The 17,878-nt window shown below is 40.4% G+C and overlaps 2 protein-coding genes across 2 annotated transcripts; both read right to left on the bottom strand.

The window, feature by feature from the left end:
- Positions 1 to 908: 908 nt before the first annotated feature.
- On the bottom strand, positions 909 to 3,180 carry pou4f1 (POU class 4 homeobox 1). Its single transcript, XM_072682964.1, has 2 exons — positions 3,058 to 3,180; positions 909 to 1,963 (listed from the first exon to the last, which is right to left on the bottom strand). The coding sequence occupies exons 1-2, from the start codon at positions 3,178 to 3,180 to the stop codon at positions 938 to 940; spliced, it is 1,149 nt and encodes a 382-aa protein (XP_072539065.1). The 3' UTR covers positions 909 to 937.
- A 3,439-nt stretch (positions 3,181 to 6,619) lies between these two features.
- obi1 (ORC ubiquitin ligase 1) lies at positions 6,620 to 15,998 on the bottom strand. Its single transcript, XM_072682963.1, has 7 exons — positions 15,927 to 15,998; positions 14,954 to 15,089; positions 13,926 to 14,017; positions 12,748 to 12,969; positions 10,937 to 11,025; positions 9,447 to 9,652; positions 6,620 to 7,515 (listed from the first exon to the last, which is right to left on the bottom strand). The coding sequence occupies exons 1-7, from the start codon at positions 15,996 to 15,998 to the stop codon at positions 6,620 to 6,622; spliced, it is 1,713 nt and encodes a 570-aa protein (XP_072539064.1).
- Between the last annotated feature and the right edge of the window lie 1,880 nt (positions 15,999 to 17,878).

Genomic DNA, 17,878 nt, shown 5'->3' with positions numbered 1-17,878 from the left:
GGGAGAACAAGACAGGAGAGTTTTAAAGCATGAGGTAATCCTTCAATGGCTATTTCATCACTTCAAAAGGAAACACAAAAAAAAGTTGTTGTCGGGGAGTAAGTACGTAAGCAAGTAAGTAAATAAATAAATAAATAAATAAATAAATAATCAATCAATCTAAACCCAAACCTGCATCTGTTCCGTTGGGTTTGGAATAAAAGGCATTGCTGAGATGTGAAGTTTGTTTGAAGACAGTTTGTTTTTTGTTTTTCTGTCTGTTTGTTTAAGTGTGTTCTTCTCCTCTTCCTCCTCCTCCTCCTCCTCCTCCCATCACCTGTATTGAGTTTACCTGTGGTGGATTTGCATACGTCACATTCACCAGCACGAGGGGACACGAAGGACAAAAAACCGTCCTGTTCAAAACGTCCTGCAGTCGTCCTTTTGGTCCCCAAACAAACTCAGGGCAGGCAGGAAGAAACTGTGTGTGTTTTTGTATTGTGTGTGTGTGTGTGTGTGTGTGTTTACACTGAAATAAAGTGATGTCACTGAATTGAAAGGATTCAGATTTGAACATCATGTCCATGTGAGTATAACAGAACAGCCTGTGCTCCATGAACACAAAAGTGAGCACACTGCAAAAGCAGCAACTGTGCTGAGAGGACTGTAAAAATGACTTGGTGAGCGGTCTTACAGTAAGTAAACCGACTGCCTTAAAGTGTGGGATTTACCGAACTTCAAATAATAAATAATAATAGAAGAGAACCAGAACAGAACTAATATTGGAGGCATAATGAACTGAAATATTAAGGCAACCAGTGAAAACACCATACAGTGTATTTCATTCATGAGGAAATGATGAACTCATTTAAATCAACTCAATTCAATTCTTCACTTCATTCAGTGTATTTGTGTGTGTGTGTGTGTGTGTGTATGTGTGTGTGTGTTGTCCAGTCCATCAGTGGGTGGCTGAAAATTTCAGCCTCTTTTGTTTCTGTCTTTGGTTGCAGAACCAAACCCTCACCACATTCTTTTTCAAGTCTAGCTTTTCGGCAATGGCCGCTATTTTCTCGGACGACGGCCTAGGCTGGACTGCAAAGTACGCCTCCAGTGACCGTTTCTCCGGGGCTGCTATGGACGTCCTCTTGCGTTTTTTCTCCCCACCGTTGAAAATCTCAGGTTTGCTCATTTTTTCTCGCTGCGCTCCCTCCGCCTCCTCCAGCCAGGCCTGCAGAATGGGCTTGAGGGCGATCATATTGTTGTGGGACAGAGTGAGGGACTCGAACCTGCAGATGGTGCTCTGGCTCAGCGACCCCACGCCTGGTATCTTCAGGTTGGCTAGGGCGCCGCCCACGTCAGCCTGGGTGACCCCTAGCTTGATCCGCCGCTGTTTGAAGCGCTCTGCGAAGGCCTCCAGCTCTCTGGGGTCTGTGTCCGAGTCGCAGATGGAGGGAAGGCCGCTGCCAGGCAGTCCGGGGCCACCCTGTCCCACTCCGGTGCCTGCCGTGCCTACAGGGTGATGCCCAGGCAGAAGGCCGTGATGCCCAAGAGGTGAGGTCATGCCCATGGCAGCCTGGTGCGAGAGGTGGCTCAGGCCGTGCATGTGGGAGTGCGGGTGAGCAGGAGTGGAAATCAAACTGGCACCTCCTCCACCCCCGCCGCCGCCACCCCCGCCGCTGCCCGCTCCTTCGTGCCCGCTGGGCATCAGGGTCAAACTCGGCGACCCGATGTGCTCCATCAGGTCCGGCGGGTCCAGGCTCTGCGGGTGAGGATGATGGTGGTGATGGTGGTGGTGGTGATGATGGTGCCCGAGAGGCACGGTGGACGCAGACGAGCATGGCACGCTGTTCATGGTGTGATACGTGGCATCCGGCTTGAAGGGGCCATGCGACTTGCCCTGCGACACAGCGATGTCTACCGCGGCCAGCGCCTCGGCACGGGCCAGCAACGTCTCATCTAGACTGGCAAAGATGTTACTCTGCAGCTGGAGGGGGAGGGGGGCAAAAACAACACAGATAAGGGAATGCAACGGAAAAACCTCAATTACAGTAAAATTACAGTAAAATCACTCTTATCAACTAATACTGCTGATTAGAATCATGTAGTTATAATACACAAACAAAGACGAGACTGAGAGATGGACAGGGAGACAGTGTGTGTGTGTGTGTGTGTGCACTGCTGTTAAAGGCATATGTGCATTAAGAAATAAAAGAAAAAGAGAAAGAGGGAGGACAGAATTCAGATTATTAGAGGCAAGAGCAAAATGACTGCACAGAGAAGTAGAGGAGGACAGAAAGAGGGAAGGAATCTGAATTTCAAAAAACACAAAGAGAGAGAGAGGTTGAGAGAGAGAGAGAGAGAGAGAGAGAGAAAATGAAGCTGTTTAGAAACACATTCATGAAGATAAATGGACAGAATATTAAAAAAAGAAAGAAAAAGAAAGGAGAATTTACAGTTGCATATAAGAGTGTGTGTGAGAGAGAGAGAGAGAGAGAGAGAGGGGGGAGAGGTAAAGTGTGCTGTTTAGAAAGATGCATGCATAAAAATGAAAAGTGAGATAAAGACAGAGAGGATGAGAGAAAGGTAGAGAGTGGGAAATATGGCTGTATAGAAAGATGCATGCATACAAATTAGGAGAAGAGAGTAAAAAGTGAAGAGAGAGAGACAGAAAAAGGGGGTGAGAGAGAGAGATGGAGGGATGGTGGCTTTGTAGAATTGTGCACACACAGAAATAAAAACAAACAGAAAAGAAAAGAGAGAGAGGGGTAGTATCTGTGGTCAGATGCACGCATGCACGGAGTAAAAGAGAGCGTTCTGCAGGCAGGGGCTGCGCGTGATCCCATAAAAACGAATTGGTAAAAATAAAAGTTGGAGCGCTGCACGTGCGGCCTCGCGCTTTCCGAAATGATCACAGGCATGCAATGGCTGATGATGACTGAGAGAGTTTGAAAACACGAAAAAAAAAAATACATTAAGGAGAGAGAGCGAGGGCGCACGCACGCGCGTGCATATACACACGCATACGCACACACACACGCGTGCACACGCATCCACACACATCCACACGCGCGCGTTTACCTGTGGAGTTTGTAGACACGCTCTCCGGATGGCTTCCGAGCTCGAGTGTAAAGTGGTGTATTTGTGCTCAGGTAGGCTCGCGTGCATGGCGAAGTGAGGCTGTTTACTGTTCATGGACATCATGTTTGCAGTGTGTGTGTGTGTGTGTGTGTGTGTGTGCGTGTAAGTGTGTGTCCCGCTCGAGGAGAAGGAATAAAGTGCAGCAGTAGAAGAGCACGAGGAAAAAACGGGAGAGAAGAAAAAGAGGACGCGGTGTGTGAAGTGAAGCTGCAGCGGCGCGCGCGCGGACCAGTCCCAGTGCTGCTGCTGCTGCTGCGCTGAGCGCGCGAGAGACTCACAGAAACACCTGAACACACACAGAGAGGGGGAGGAGCCACCGCCTTATCGTATCGCGAGATGAGAGAGAGGAGAGAGAGAGAGAGAGAGAGAGAGAGAGAGAGAGAGAGAGAGAGAGAGAGAATGGGTGGGTGTAGAATGAGAGTAAGTGAGAGAGAGAGAGAGAGAGAGAGAGAGAGAGAGAGAGAGAGAGAGAGAGAGAGAGACCAAAAAAGACGAGAGGAGAACTAAAATAGATAAAAGGCAGAGAGAGAGAGAGAGAGAGAGAGAGAGAAAGTGTGAGAGAGAGATCACACACCCTTTTCTCTCGCGAGATTTGGATCACTGTTCGCTCTGCTTTAGAACTATTAAAAACGAGATAAAGAGACAGAAGAAAAAGAAGATAAACGAAATACAAAATTATAAATGTATATACGAAATAAATCTTTTTGTATTTGTATATTCTCCCTATATATATATATATATATATATATATATATATATATATATACCAAAACTATAGCTTTTTATTGTATTACTTTTATTATTGTCATATTGTACTATATATATATATATATATATATATATATATATATATATATATATATATATATATATATATATAGCTTCCTAATTGCTAACATCTAACAATTTATTTAAATTGTGCTCTCTCTGGAGCAGGATGAGTATGCTATCTTTAATAGGAAAAAAGCAAGAATGTGGTGTTCATGTTTTAATTTTAGGGGAGTTGAAAATATTCAAAGGTCAAAAATATTCATACAACACACCTAATACGTAGTAAAATATACCTTAACAAGCCGTCAGCCAGCTTCTGGCAGAATTCTAGTTGAACAGGTGATTACTCTACAGTAGATTACTCTAACGGTCTACATAAAGGTTTGAGAATAAGCTTAGGCAGTGATGTAATTCTCCTTCATTCTTCATAATGCTCCCACCACCAAGCTTAACAGCTATTATAGTGTTATTGGGGTTGAGTGCCTCATCTCTACTCCTCCAAATATACCTCTGGTCATTGTCTTCTTACAAATGACATATTACATATTTTTTTTATTTAATTGTCTATTTTAATGCCACAGTCATAATTCTCATGTACATAAAGGTCATAAAAATGGAATGTTGCATAAATTATCTTTATTAATATTTAGTTGCTTACACGTTTATCTGAAAAAGAACAGGGGAGTAAACCTGCTCATTTCAGAGACACTGTGATTTTGGATGCTGGATGACTGGATGCTGCATTTAATGCCCTGATTTATTATGCAAATGTTGCAATATTGCATATTCACTGAAATTTATTCATGTCTTTAGGAAGACTATGTATAAGGTTATGCTGGATATTTGTTTAACAGTTTCTCTGGCATCCAACAGCAAGACTAAAGGCCCATCTGTTTTCAGTTAAACTGTGGGCTTTAAGGGGGTAAAGGTAAAACTTCAGAAAGCAGAAATAGAAATAGCTAAGAGTTTGGGTTCTGCAAAGCAATGACAAAAAACACACACAATGCCAACAGTTTTTTTATGGCATTTTATTTAAAAACAATCTTGGTCAACGGAATGTGAGTGTGAAAAATGTTCTTAACGTAAGGAACCTCTACATGATGTTTTCACATTTTTTTTAAGATATCAGTTCTTCCAGTGTTATTTAGTAAATGCAATGGTTATATATAGAATAACTCATCAACTTTAAAATAAAGTATCTAAGTTTCTTTGGAATTTTCATTCATTCATCCATTTATTTAAGTGTGCTACACTTTGTGTAATGCAATAAAAGAACCATTTTTGGTTTGTTAAAACTCTTAAATTATAATGTTTTCCACATACAACATAGTAATGTAAGGGCTCTAGGATGAACCCTTAGAAGGTTCTTTACACTCAAGTCTCGTTTTTCAAACATCATCTATAGTTAGCATATTCTCCTCTGAATCAAATATAACCCCACGCCGGGTGGCGGAAACATTCGACCCGTGACGTAAAGTCACTGGGGGAAGGGGGCCTGGGAAGCCTCATAGCTGCACAGGACATTTTAAAGCTGCCTTTCTCGCCACATTAGGTTCTGTAAACTTAAAAATATTCAGACAAACACCTCCTTTACCAACCTGGAAAGGTTCTTTATGGATCAACAGTTGTTTATCTAAGGCAGTAGTGTCAGACCTGGTTCTGGAGTACCACTCCTACATGATGTACTGATCCCCCTGCTCAAACACCCCCAGTTCAGCTTAATAATTGGTTTATCATTTAAATCAGAGGTCTTGAGAGCTCTAACTGGGAGAGCACTGGTACTCCAGGACAAGGACCCTTTTTGGGATTTAAAACACACTTGTGTGCTGTTACCAGCAGCTGGGTCGCTCCCTTATGTGCTTTTTTTATTTAGCGCAGTTTTACACTTGCAACATGATGAATATGGATATGCACAACAAATGAATAAAACAAGTAAACCCACAATAGTAAAAAAACACAATATTCACACTAGATTGCAAAAGAAATCTAAAAATGAATACAAAAAAATACAGATCTGTGTCTGTTTAACATGGTTATTAGTAAAATAGTAATGATCGTATCCAACATGAACACAGCTGCCATTATTATAACAGTGTTTTATATTAAAAAAAATAATAAAAAAAAATATATCACAACAAATTAGAGATCACAAAGATCACATTCTCCTAAACACATTTAGGTCCAAATAAATGTGTTTAAATCACTGAACTATGTGAAAAAAACCAAATAAGTGTGCTTTAAGTGGACTCAACAATGTCAACAAATTAAGTGAGCTGGGAGTTTAGATAGGATTTTTAAAAATGACCTAAAATAGGAAAATCCCTGAGTCATATTCTGAGCTACAAAATACACTACCATAAAAGGAAGTGGTCAATAAAATGTTCTAGTGGTAATTTTTTTGTTATTTAAGATTGGAGAGTTTATTAAATTTTTAAGACTTTATCTCAACTAAAAATAATTAGTCTAATTTGGTGGAGGAGTTGCTAAGACAGGAAAAATAAAAAATAAAAAGTGAACCAAAATATTGGAAAAAATAATTGCTCTACATGCAAAGTTTGCACAAATTTACTAGACTCATGAACTACTATGAAGGCTGAGATAAGAAAATATTTATTTCTTGTTTTATTGAAAAAGGTTTAGTGAAATAAAGGTGGTGTTATTTTAGTTTAAAGTGTTTTAATGTAACAGTGATTAAAATATGTTCTAAATAACTGAATTCTAGAAGAAACAGTTATTTATTCTTGAAGAGTTTAGAAGGACTAGAAGTTACTATACCAGAAGAACACTTGCGCTTGGTGGATTCTCCAGAACTTTCCAACACACCTTTGCTGCTATCCTGAGCTGCTGATGTGCTCTGTCGCACACTCAGCCCAGCCAAATCAGGGTCCAGCTTTGGTATCAGTGGGACGTTAAAGTCTGGTGCACGTGATAGCATCGGTGAAAGCTGAGAGGGTTCACCTTCGGCCATCATGGAGTCCAATTCGGAGATCTTGTCAAGGTATGCTAAGTCCATGCTTGCTTCGCTAGCTTCAGCTTCTTCTTCAGTTGAAGATGCGTCCATGCTTATTTTCTGCTTGAAGCCTGCACTGTTCTCATTTGGGCAGAGGAACGTACTGGGTTTAGCAACTTTAGAATCTTGCCAGCCACTCCACAACACCTCCTTATCTGGATTCAGCAGGCTTCTGTGATTAAACGGTTCAACTTTGTCAATTTGGCTAGCTTTAGAGCTGTGGTCAACTGAAGCTGAAGCCCCAAAACTGCTAGAACTGCTACAGTCATCAAAACTGAGTCTCCTCAGGTATGTGAGGCGCTTAAAGCTTGGTTTTCTCTCACTACACACCACAGGACTTTTGATGCTCAAGGAGCTGAAGACTGACGACGGTGTGGATGGAGTGGAAGGCAGGGGCATGGTGATGTTTTGGAGTATATCTTTTTGAGGGCTTGTAGCTTCATCCAAAAATCCAATCCCGCGGCACGTATCAGATGTGGTAAGCAGGAAGCCATGATTGTTAGGGAGATTTATGGACTTCCTGTCCAAATCCGTGCAAACAGAAGCCTCCTCCATTTCACTCAGGCTCCTCCGCATCGTAGCAATCCTGCTGCTGTTCACTGTAGCCACTCCCGCAACTGTGGACAAAATACAATAGTAATTATATTGTTATTTTGTTAAAAAGGTACCATCTGCCCTGGGCATTTTCGTGTTTTTCTGCTCTTACCACACCTAATTTAACTAGACATATCACACTCTTCATGTCCATGAAGGTCAAAAATACACAAATACCCTCCTGAGTGGTGCTGAAAGTTCCTAAATGTCTTCATGACCTCCAAGACCTCTTGCCTTCCTTTAGACTACAGCTAGTAGCTTCTCTGTGCATACATAAAATGTTTTTTTTTTATGCACTTATTGAACTGACCAACACAGTACAATGGGAAAGTCAATGGAGCTCCCAAGATCACACTTTGTGGAAAGAGCGAAGAGGAAACTTGATTAGACGGTCAGGAACAACCCAAGAACCACCAAGACAACCTTGCCATGAACAGGAAAATGATGGAACACCAGTGTCACTGTCTACAGTCAGGAGAGTTGTAAATGGACTGCCTTCCTAAAAAAAAGCACCTGCTGAACATTTGAAAGACAGTTGGAGGAAAGACGTATAATCTGATGAGACAGAGATGGGGTTGATGCATTCAACCCCAAGACCACTGTACCATATGTTAAGAATAGTGGTGGTAGTGTCATGCTCTGGTGGTGTTTTGCCTCCAGTGGAACGGTACATTGCATAAAGCAGATAGAATAATAGAAAACTAAATCAGAATTCTTCAGAAAACTACCAGCTAGATGTTTCAAACTTGGACAAAACTGGGTGTTCCAACAGTACAAGGACCCCAAACACACATCAATTTAACTGAACTCTACCAATTCTGTACACAAAGCGTCTGGTTACTTATGTGTTACACTTAATTCTGACCCAGAAAAAGAGCAGTTAAAAGAAATCATTGCCATGATATTCATGTCATGACCACAACTGTAGACAGAACTTTACTGTCCTAGAATATTATGTATCAAGCCCTTCTTAAATTGAAGAGTGAACAGAACTTATAAACCCACTCTGCCTCTTGCCACATTATTTAGAATCACTAATACCTAATAAACTTATAAGTATAATAAACTGTTATCTATGATCATGGGCATGGATAAAACAAACCAGCAGAAGAAAAATTGTTCAGCTATGTATCCCCATCAGCTGATTTCGCCAAAAATGTGATTTGCTGATGTTTATCTAATTAGCACCTCGGTCACAGGACACTGCGGTTCCTTGTTTAAGAATGGAACAGCACCAAACAGTGCAGAGCACCTTTAATCACCACAAAAAGTACAGCAGCAACAGTCGGACAGCTAAAGGAATCATGTCTAAAGTGATGAATGATCATGGGTTTTTAGCATTACACAAGGAGCCCTTCTCAGTTGTGTTTCCACTTAGAGCTCCACAGAGTACAGGAATATAAGACTCTCTCAGCTGGTAAAGTACGTTTTATCTTATGCACATAACATTACAGAAGCCCTGCATCATGATGCGTTACCAAGTTTGTTTGGAAAGGTTACTATAGCATCCAGCCCAGTCCACGATTGGTAACAGCGATCGAACAAAGGTATTAAAATCAGCCCCAAAACACTGATTAGTGAGATTACCACTGATATTAAGCTAACATCAGTCAACCTTAGAAATACCGGCCATGCAGATAACTAGTTACCACTACTAAGATTGCTTAATATAGAATAATATTTTAGACATTTACTACATTATGCTTAGCACAAATGGTTTTACTATGTTTCGAGGACTATGCTAATTATCTACAAAACATCAACTAACAGTGTTATACATCAATGCAGTTCCCTAGCTGCCATATCTCCTGCTTATCATTTGTAATTCTACAGTTTCATAGGCACAGCACTAACAGAGGTACTCATGTTCATTACAGTGTTAGCTTAACGTTACTTAGCTAGCTAGTTGTTGCGCAAAAATGACTAGAACAAGTGCAATATTGTGCAGTCCTACCTCCGGCCTGGGTTTCTCCAGAGACACTGCCCTTCGAGTGTGAATCTTCTGTAGTTTCACCTCCCTTCCCCTTACTTTTTGACACTTGGGCCTCCAGTTCCTCTATGTATTTGTCACTGCGCTCCAGGGCCTTCTTCAGCTGAGTCATTTCTCGCTCATGCTGAACGATCTTCGCTTCCAGAGCCGCTACAGTGTACCTGCCAAACCTGAGTTTACAAGGTAAAAAGTCAGTGTTAAACAGTGTTAAAACATGTTTTGTATGTGTATCTGTTTTCACTGTATCAATATTTGTATAAACAAATATTTCCTTTGTCAGTTTGAGATATCAACACTCTTCCAATGAATAGCATAAAGGTTTGTGCACCCTTCTAAACTTACAATTAGGGCTGGGGTGACGCGTTAAATTAATAGATTACGAAATTACGCCAATTTGCATAACGTGTGTCAACAGTCGCAAAGATGACCGCGCCTAATGAAAGCATGGATATAAACCCTGATAATTCTTAAAAAGAACAGCATGTACTGGTTGAGTAACTGTACATTTGAAAAGTTTCAGAGCTATGAAGTAACAGAAATCGCCACGAAAGCATACTCTTGCTAAGATCGACCAAACAGCTTTTTATTTGGTGTTTAAAATTCACATTTAATTACAAGTACATGTCTATGTAAAAGATACTAAACTTCAGCTTGTGGCCTTAAAACAACCTGCCTAAACTTAACTTTTGGTTTTAGAACCAAAAACACCACATGGAAAGAAAAAGTGCTTTTATTAAAGTTAGTTCATTAGTTTTATTAAATGTCTGTTTAATGGTAACAACTATTTAAGACTGGCTAAATTATTTGATTTCTGCACTACTTTGAGTCATTGAGTCATTTCACAAGTCTAGTTTATATTAAAAATGACAAACATATGAACGGAATAAGAAACAGAATAAAAAACTTAGCACCATACTTTCTTATTGTAAGAATAAGAAAATTCTTACAATTTTGTGTACACAAGTGTACACAAAATGTACACTTACAATGACTGTTAAAGCACTTAAGGGCATTTCTAAAAATGTAACACCAACATAAATGTGGTGATGGAGCAAATTTGAGGAATTTGTGGCGATGTGCTGTTACAAATATCTGTATGGATTGTTTAGGAAATGATTCATTGCATCATGAAATCTCAAATTTTACCACAATCTAAACAGATTCTTTCAGGCACAGAATAAATAAATAAAATATATTAATATAAAGTCAATGAACTGATACCTTCATACTGACACCTAAAAACTATGTAGTGGCCTTTGGAATAAGGCAGAAGAATCTGGCTCTGTATTGCTGGTGAAATTGTGGGGGGGAAAAAAAAAAAAAAAAAAAAAAAAAAAAAAAAAGACCACCAGACACACACACACACACACACACACACACACACACACACACACACACACACACACACACACACACACACACACACAGGTGCACAATGGTGAAGCTGTGCTTACTTTTGAGGAGACCTGCTCTCCACTTCAGCCTTCAAGCGCATGTTTTCTTGGATTAGGTCGACATTCTGGGACCTCAGGGTCTTGTTAGCCTGAAGGGAGAGAATGCAAGTTTGCCTTCAGACCGCTAGCCTTTTGATTAAGTAACTCTGCGGCTCAAAGTCAATAGAACCCGCAGAGGCCGTCATGTAAAAGCAGGCATTTTCCGCAGAGACAGGGTCAGGGAAAGTTCACACATTGTGAAGAAAAGCCTGCTTGACCAGGACTACACAGCTGTACAAGTAGCAAGATATTTCATTACAGCAGGCAGCTGAATAATATAGGAGGCAAACACTGAGTTATGAGCTTTCCTGATATACAGCTTGACAGGCACAGCGCTGTGGCCAACACCAGCTCAATAGAAATTTGACCAAATTTAGATCCTAAAAATTACACCTCTACATTTTTTCCCCTTTTAAGAAATTATTAGAAAATATAGATGTTTTAAAAGGACTGGGACAAAATGTTAGGGAAGTTGTCTTGTTCTACAAAGTTTTATTTTGACCGCTAAAACTAAGACCATCGGTTTTGAGCCATGTTTGAAGCCATAATGACTGTCACTATAAACACAGTCCTACTCCACAGTGCACACTGGTGAACCAAAACCTGATGAATGCCTTTTAAAAATAAAAAATGCTTTTACCTTCATACAGAGATGAGCCTTGGGTGCCCAACACTCCTTTTGGACCACTGCTAGTCGGTACTGACCACCACTGACTAGGAGCTCCCCACAAGGCTAGCCATGTTCAAGATACTCTGAGCTAGTCATCTGGCCAAAAGGTCAAAAATATGCCTGCCCATTTCTCCCACATATAACACTTATCCATACCTTGATAAGCACCACTGTTACAGGATTGTCAACGTTCTTTAGCACACCTGCAAGTGGTCATAATGTTTTGGCTCATCAGTGTATTATGCTTGCAACAAATTTTGGCTTTGGAATTATACACATGGCTGAATCCCAAATGGCTCTTTGTTAGACATATTATACAGTGTTTGGGTGCAGGAGCAGTTATTCTAGACCTGTGTAGTAGGGAATAAGGTGCCATTTGAGATCCAGGCTCAGCACAGGAGAAAAGGGATGTAACAACATCGTCAGCTTGGTTCTAAAATAACACAGGGAATCACAGAGATGCTAGTGAAAAATAGTGGTGCCTAAATAGTAGCAGAACATAGTAAAATGTTCTGCATCGTAAGTTCAGTATTACTCTACATAAAAATAAAACGGCTACAGTATACCACAACAGAAGTTTTTGTCCTTCAGCAGTCCACAGTCCAAGAATAGCATACTCTAAACCAGGGGTCACCTACATTATTCTAAAAAGGCCGGCATGGCTACAGGTTTAATCAGCTGATCTAAGTAACACTGTCTAGTCTCATAACACTGTTTACTTATTTTAGGTTGCCAGCTGCTTGGGAAGACTGTAGTCACACTATCACTTTGTGTAAAAGACTGAGAACCTCTGTTGTAAAAGAACTATTTCCTGACAATTGTTGTTATAATCCCAGCTTTTTGCTTTAATTTCAGTATTTGTTTGCACTAAGCATCAATTTTAATTCACTGTTAACTGCATTAGACTGTGCTTATATAATGTCAATAAAAGGCATCTGTGCAAAGCTGTAATTCTTTAATTGTGGCTTTCCCTACACTTTTAAAAATAAAACTAGCTTAAAAGAAGCTTCCACCTGGCTTTAATTGGTGTGGACCTTTATATTATATGGAGGTTCTTTGAATTCTTTCAGAACACTAGACAGTGTATGGAAAATAACCTTACTTCCTTCAGCTTGTCCACGTCCTGCCTGACTTTCTGATATAGCTCATTGGCAGCTTTGAGTTTATTGGCCGATTCCTCCAGAACTCTCGGGTCAACGGCTTCAGTCTCAGTTTGAGAAACTAAGCAGGTGCTGGGTTCCAGAACAGTTTTTAGTTGCGTCTCGAGGCTCAGGTTTTTGCTCTTCAGGTCCTCATTCTCCTTCAGTAGGGTTTCGATTTCATCCTGAAAGGTAGACGATCCAGTGAATCAGAATGGGTATCTTGCAGGAGAAAACGTTAGCTTGGGTTACACAGTTAAAAGAAGGCGCTTCTACGCTGGAATGAGTCCACAACTCGATTCAGTTTAGTATTTAATAGCTAAATCAACCATCAGGTCATGACATTTCTATTGTGCATTCAAACGACAAATATATAAATATCTAAATAATATACTGGCATGACATTATGAGCATATTAGGACCACCTAGTTTGGCATGAACCAGGCCTATTAGCACCACTTACCATATTCAAGCAGGTTGTAGTTCTAGAATTGCAGGCTGTAGTTCATCTGTTTCTCTGTGTACTTTGTTAGCCTCCTTTCACCCTGTTCTTTAATGCTCAGGACCTCACAGGACCACCACAGTCCTGACGACAGTGTAGGAATGTAGGGACACTAACGTGATGGTCACACAGTAGCTCAGACACAGTAGAGCTGCTGGACTAAGAGTAGTCCACCAACCCGATCCAGGTGGACCAACTAGGTAGGGGTGTCTAAGAGTGGACAGTGAGTGGACGCTGCGTTTTTAAACACTTCAGCAGCACTGCTGTGTCTGATCCACTCAAACCAGAGCAACACACACTACTAACACACAGCCTCAATGTCAGTGTGTCACTGCAGTGCTAAGAATGACCCACCACCCAAACAATACATGCTCCATGGTGGTCCGGAGCATTAAAGAACTAGGTGAACAAAAGCAAACACAGCATGCAGAGAAACAGATAAACTACCGTCTGGAATAATAGAACTACAAAGTGCTCCTCTGCTGATCTGAAATAATGGGAAAAGTTTATTCCTAGTCCTGATATATTCATGAATTAATAAATAACACCCTTAAACCTTATCAAGACTTGTCAAAAATGCAACAAATATTCATTAAAATTGAAATTGAGTGCCAGAGGCATAAAAAAAGCAGTTCAAACCTCATACTCCTGCAGTATCAATTCCCCACGGGTCTTTCTGAGATGCTTCTTAACGGAATGGCTTTCGTTTGGTTCGCTGTCATTTGTAGCCCCTGTTATCACACAACAAATATATAAGTGAGACAGTTACAAGGCAATGAAGATGAAAAAAAAATCAAACTTCATATGCATGTGTTCAAATACACATTCCATTAACATAATCAAATGTGTTATGCATAACAAAACACAGACCAGAACAAACATTGACATCAGAGACACCACAGACATATATCCTGTTTTCTTTTTTTAATATAAAATTATATTAAGTATAATTAAGCCCCATGGAGAGTAACAAAAAAATAAAAAGGAGTAATGCCCTAAAAAAAGGTGACTTTACCAGTATATGAAAAATAATTTATATTGGTGATGGTAAAAAGAAACATCAAACTAATCATCAGATATCACTCCGGCTTTTAAAGTTCCGATACCGATACAAACACATAAACTTTGCATATCGGTCGATACCCGATACCGACCCGATATCATTGTTGAATTAATATACTGTATACCTCACCATGTGGGAAAGACTTAAGGCATCGGGATTGAGTTAAACATTACTTTACTAACTTTGCAAAACAAAATATAACAAATGAACACGAAACGTATCAAACAAAACTGTAAATAAGTAGCTTTACTTTGTCAAACACACAGTATTCAATCTTATTTTGAAATATTTCGCGTAATTCAAAATAAAATCTAGCAGTTGATCCTGACAAACATACAAGCAGCAATCAAAAATTGCAATCATGTAAACATTTACTGCAGTCTCAGACCAACAAATTAAAGTGAAAAAAATCGATTCCATTGATTGGCCTAATTATCCGATACCCGATCCAGCTAATTTTGTTAATATTGCGACTTATATCCAATCCCAATATCGGATCGGTACATATCTAAATATTAGAAATATTAAATTACATATGTATTTACTACACTACAAGGGTACACATGTAAAGCATGTATACTAATGTGTGATCACAACTTGTTACCTATGATTTCTCTGCATGGGTTTTCAGGGGTGATGGCCACTCTGCAGGTGGGACACTGGCTGCATTTCTGAAGCCAGACATCAATGCAGGTTGAGCAGAACACATGGTTGTTGGAGCAAATCTTGGGTTTGCGAACCTGTTGAGAGAAAACTGTTTAAACCCAATGTCTAGTTATATACACATATATACATCCATACATATATACACAAACACACACACACACACACTGCCAAGCTGAAATGTTATATGATATATAGATGAAAGGTTATAGATGTAAGGCCTTTCTTTCAAGACACAATGTACCACAAGATGAGTTTGTTGGTTTAGCTGGGAACCAGCATGAACTAACTAGTTGACATGCATGGCCAGCAAGACCAAGCAGGCTGACCACCAACATGTCCAAACTGGTCAACCAAACGCAAGATGCACTATGTGTAATCAAGAGCTGGTTAACCAGCAAGCTTACTAGTAAAACTAAATGTTTCTGTAGGCATAGTCCCACATTTAAATACCCCATTTTTAGTCCAACAATTCCTTAACAAACTATAAAGCAGGAAGGGAAGCTCAAACCACTGGTAAAATAAAAGAAGTTGATTTTATGATCAGGCTAAAGGCTAGGTTAGTTAATTGGTCTGAATATGTTGGGTTTTTAATCAAGCAGGTTTAGAAGTACTGATGATACCGAATATAGCTATATTTAGAGAAGAACTAGGCACAACAACGAGGGCATGGCTGTCTTCATACTGCCCACCACTCTGCTAAAACGCTGAAGTAATAAACGGTGTACCAGAGGACGAGCTTTGGGTCTTGAGCCAATAATGTTCCAAAACTAAACTAAAGAAAGCATAAAAAGAGCGAAACACACTCCACACTCCTGCTGACCAAGTTCAGGCAGCCTGCTAAAGTGAAAGCACAGAGAACAAAAGCAGCTCGTGCTTCATGCATGTATTCATGTGTAATCTCGCTGCATTACCTTTCCGAGGCAAATCTGGCACGATATGGGTAAAGTCAGAGACAGAGTCACGCTCTGGCAGGTTTGAGCCATTTTAAGCATCTAATAAAAACGCATTTGGATTAAAACGTCCAAACCGTGCGTGTGTCTGAAACGTACACACACACTGAAAGCAGCGCCGTTAACCGCGCTACGGCGAGCCGGAGGAACCAAAAGCGTTTCAAAAGCACCGCGCGCTGCCTGAACAGCAGTGGAAGCTAAACCGCGCGTTTTTAAAGAGACGCTTTGTTGTTGTTGTTGTTGTTGTTGTTGTTGTTTTTGTATTTAGTAAATAAACACATCAACTTGTTTCAGATATAGTGGAAATAAGTTTTCCTATTTTAATGATTAATATAAACTGATATATTATAAATATTAGCTATATTAATATCATTTTCAAACCTTCCTTATTTTTGCTGTATAAACAGTCACACTTCTTTCTGGATAAGTTCTGCTCCAAACAAATGACACTTAACAGTGACCTAGAACCTCAAGAGCTCAACCCCGGCATGCAAAGAAGAGAAAGTACCAGCTTATCTTTTGAATGGTAAAATGTAAGAAAACCAAACCCAGAGAGGAGAAGTGGGGGCAAGACTGAAAGCTAACCAGCTAGAATCTCTTCAGCTTGCTAAGTGCACATCACACTGAGAGGACAAAACGAGAGGACAGCAGCACTGTCTGGTAAGACTCCACAATAATTACAATTACAATAATTTCTTTTTGTTAAGTGTTAAGACTATTTATCCTCCATAAAAGGGAAATCAGCATGGTTTACTCTGAGGCAAAATAACAGGCTTGCATGTTCTGTACACACCATCCTGTATGTGTTCCCCCATGTTCTATACACACCAGCCTGTATGTGTTCCCCATGTTCTATACACACCAGCCTGTATGTGTTCCCCATGTTCTATACACACCAGCCTGTATGTGTTCCCCATGTTCTATACACACCAGCCTGTATGTATTCCCCATGTTCTATACACACCAGTCTGTATGTGTTCCCCATGTTCTATACACACCAGCCTGTATGTGTTCCCATATAATTTTATACACACCAGCCTGTATATGTCCCCCCATGTTCTGTACACACCAGCCTGTATATGTCCCCTCACGTTCTATACACACCAGCCTGTATATGTTCCCCCATGTTCTATACACACCAGCCTGTATGTGTTCCTCCATGTTCTGTACACACCAGCCTGTATGTATTCCCCCATGTTCTATACACACCAGCCTGTATATGTTCCTCCATGTTCTATACACACCAGCCTGTATGTGTTCCCCATGTTCTATACACACCAGCCTGTATGTGTTCCCCATGTTCTATACACACCAGCCTGTATGTGTTCCCCATGTTCTATACACACCATCCTATATATGTTCCCAGATAATTTTATACACACCAACCTGTATATGTCCCCCCATGTTCTATACACACCATCCTGTATATGTTCCCCCATGTTCTGTACACACCAGCCTGTATGTGTTCCCAGATGTTTTTATACACACCAGCCTGTATGTTTTCCCAGATAATTTTATACACACCAACCTGTATATGTCCCCCCATGTTCTACACACACCATCCTGTATATGTTCCCCCATGTTCTATACACACCATCCTGTATATGTTCCCCATGTTCTATACACACCAGCCTGTACATGCCCCCCCATGTTCTATACACACCATCCTGTATATGTTCCCAGATGATTTTATACACACCAGCCTGTATATGTCCCCCCATGTTCTATACACACCAGCCTGTATATGTTCCCCCATGTTCTGTACACACCAGCCTGTATGTGTTCCCAGATGTTTTTATACACACCAGCCTGTATGTTTTCCCAGATGATTTTATACACACCAGCCTGTACATGTTCCCAGATGTTTTTACACACATCAGCCTGTATATGTTCCCAGATGATTTTATACACAC

This window comes from Salminus brasiliensis, chromosome 7, assembly GCF_030463535.1.
Source record: "Salminus brasiliensis chromosome 7, fSalBra1.hap2, whole genome shotgun sequence".
Taxonomy (NCBI): domain Eukaryota; kingdom Metazoa; phylum Chordata; class Actinopteri; order Characiformes; family Bryconidae; genus Salminus; species Salminus brasiliensis.
Note: the sequence above shows the minus strand (reverse complement) of the source record. Positions and strands in the feature narration are given on the sequence as shown.

What these genes read in the sequence shown, in the direction of transcription:
- pou4f1 (XM_072682964.1), bottom strand. Translation starts at nt 3,180, where the DNA reads ATGATGTCCATGAACAGTAAACAGCCTCACTTCGCCATGCACGCGAGC. An exon ending in CGTGTCTACAAACTCCACAG is followed by an intron (nt 1,964 to 3,057) that starts GTAAACGCGCGC and finishes CTCCCCCTCCAG; the next exon opens with CTGCAGAGTAACATCTTTGC.
- obi1 (XM_072682963.1), bottom strand. Translation starts at nt 15,998, where the DNA reads ATGGCTCAAACCTGCCAGAGCGTGACTCTGTCTCTGACTTTACCCATA. An exon ending in CCCATGCAGAGAAATCATAG is followed by an intron (nt 14,018 to 14,953) that starts GTAACAAGTTGT and finishes GTGTGATAACAG; the next exon opens with GGGCTACAAATGACAGCGAA. An exon ending in GAGAGCAGGTCTCCTCAAAA is followed by an intron (nt 9,653 to 10,936) that starts GTAAGCACAGCT and finishes TTGTAAACTCAG; the next exon opens with GTTTGGCAGGTACACTGTAG.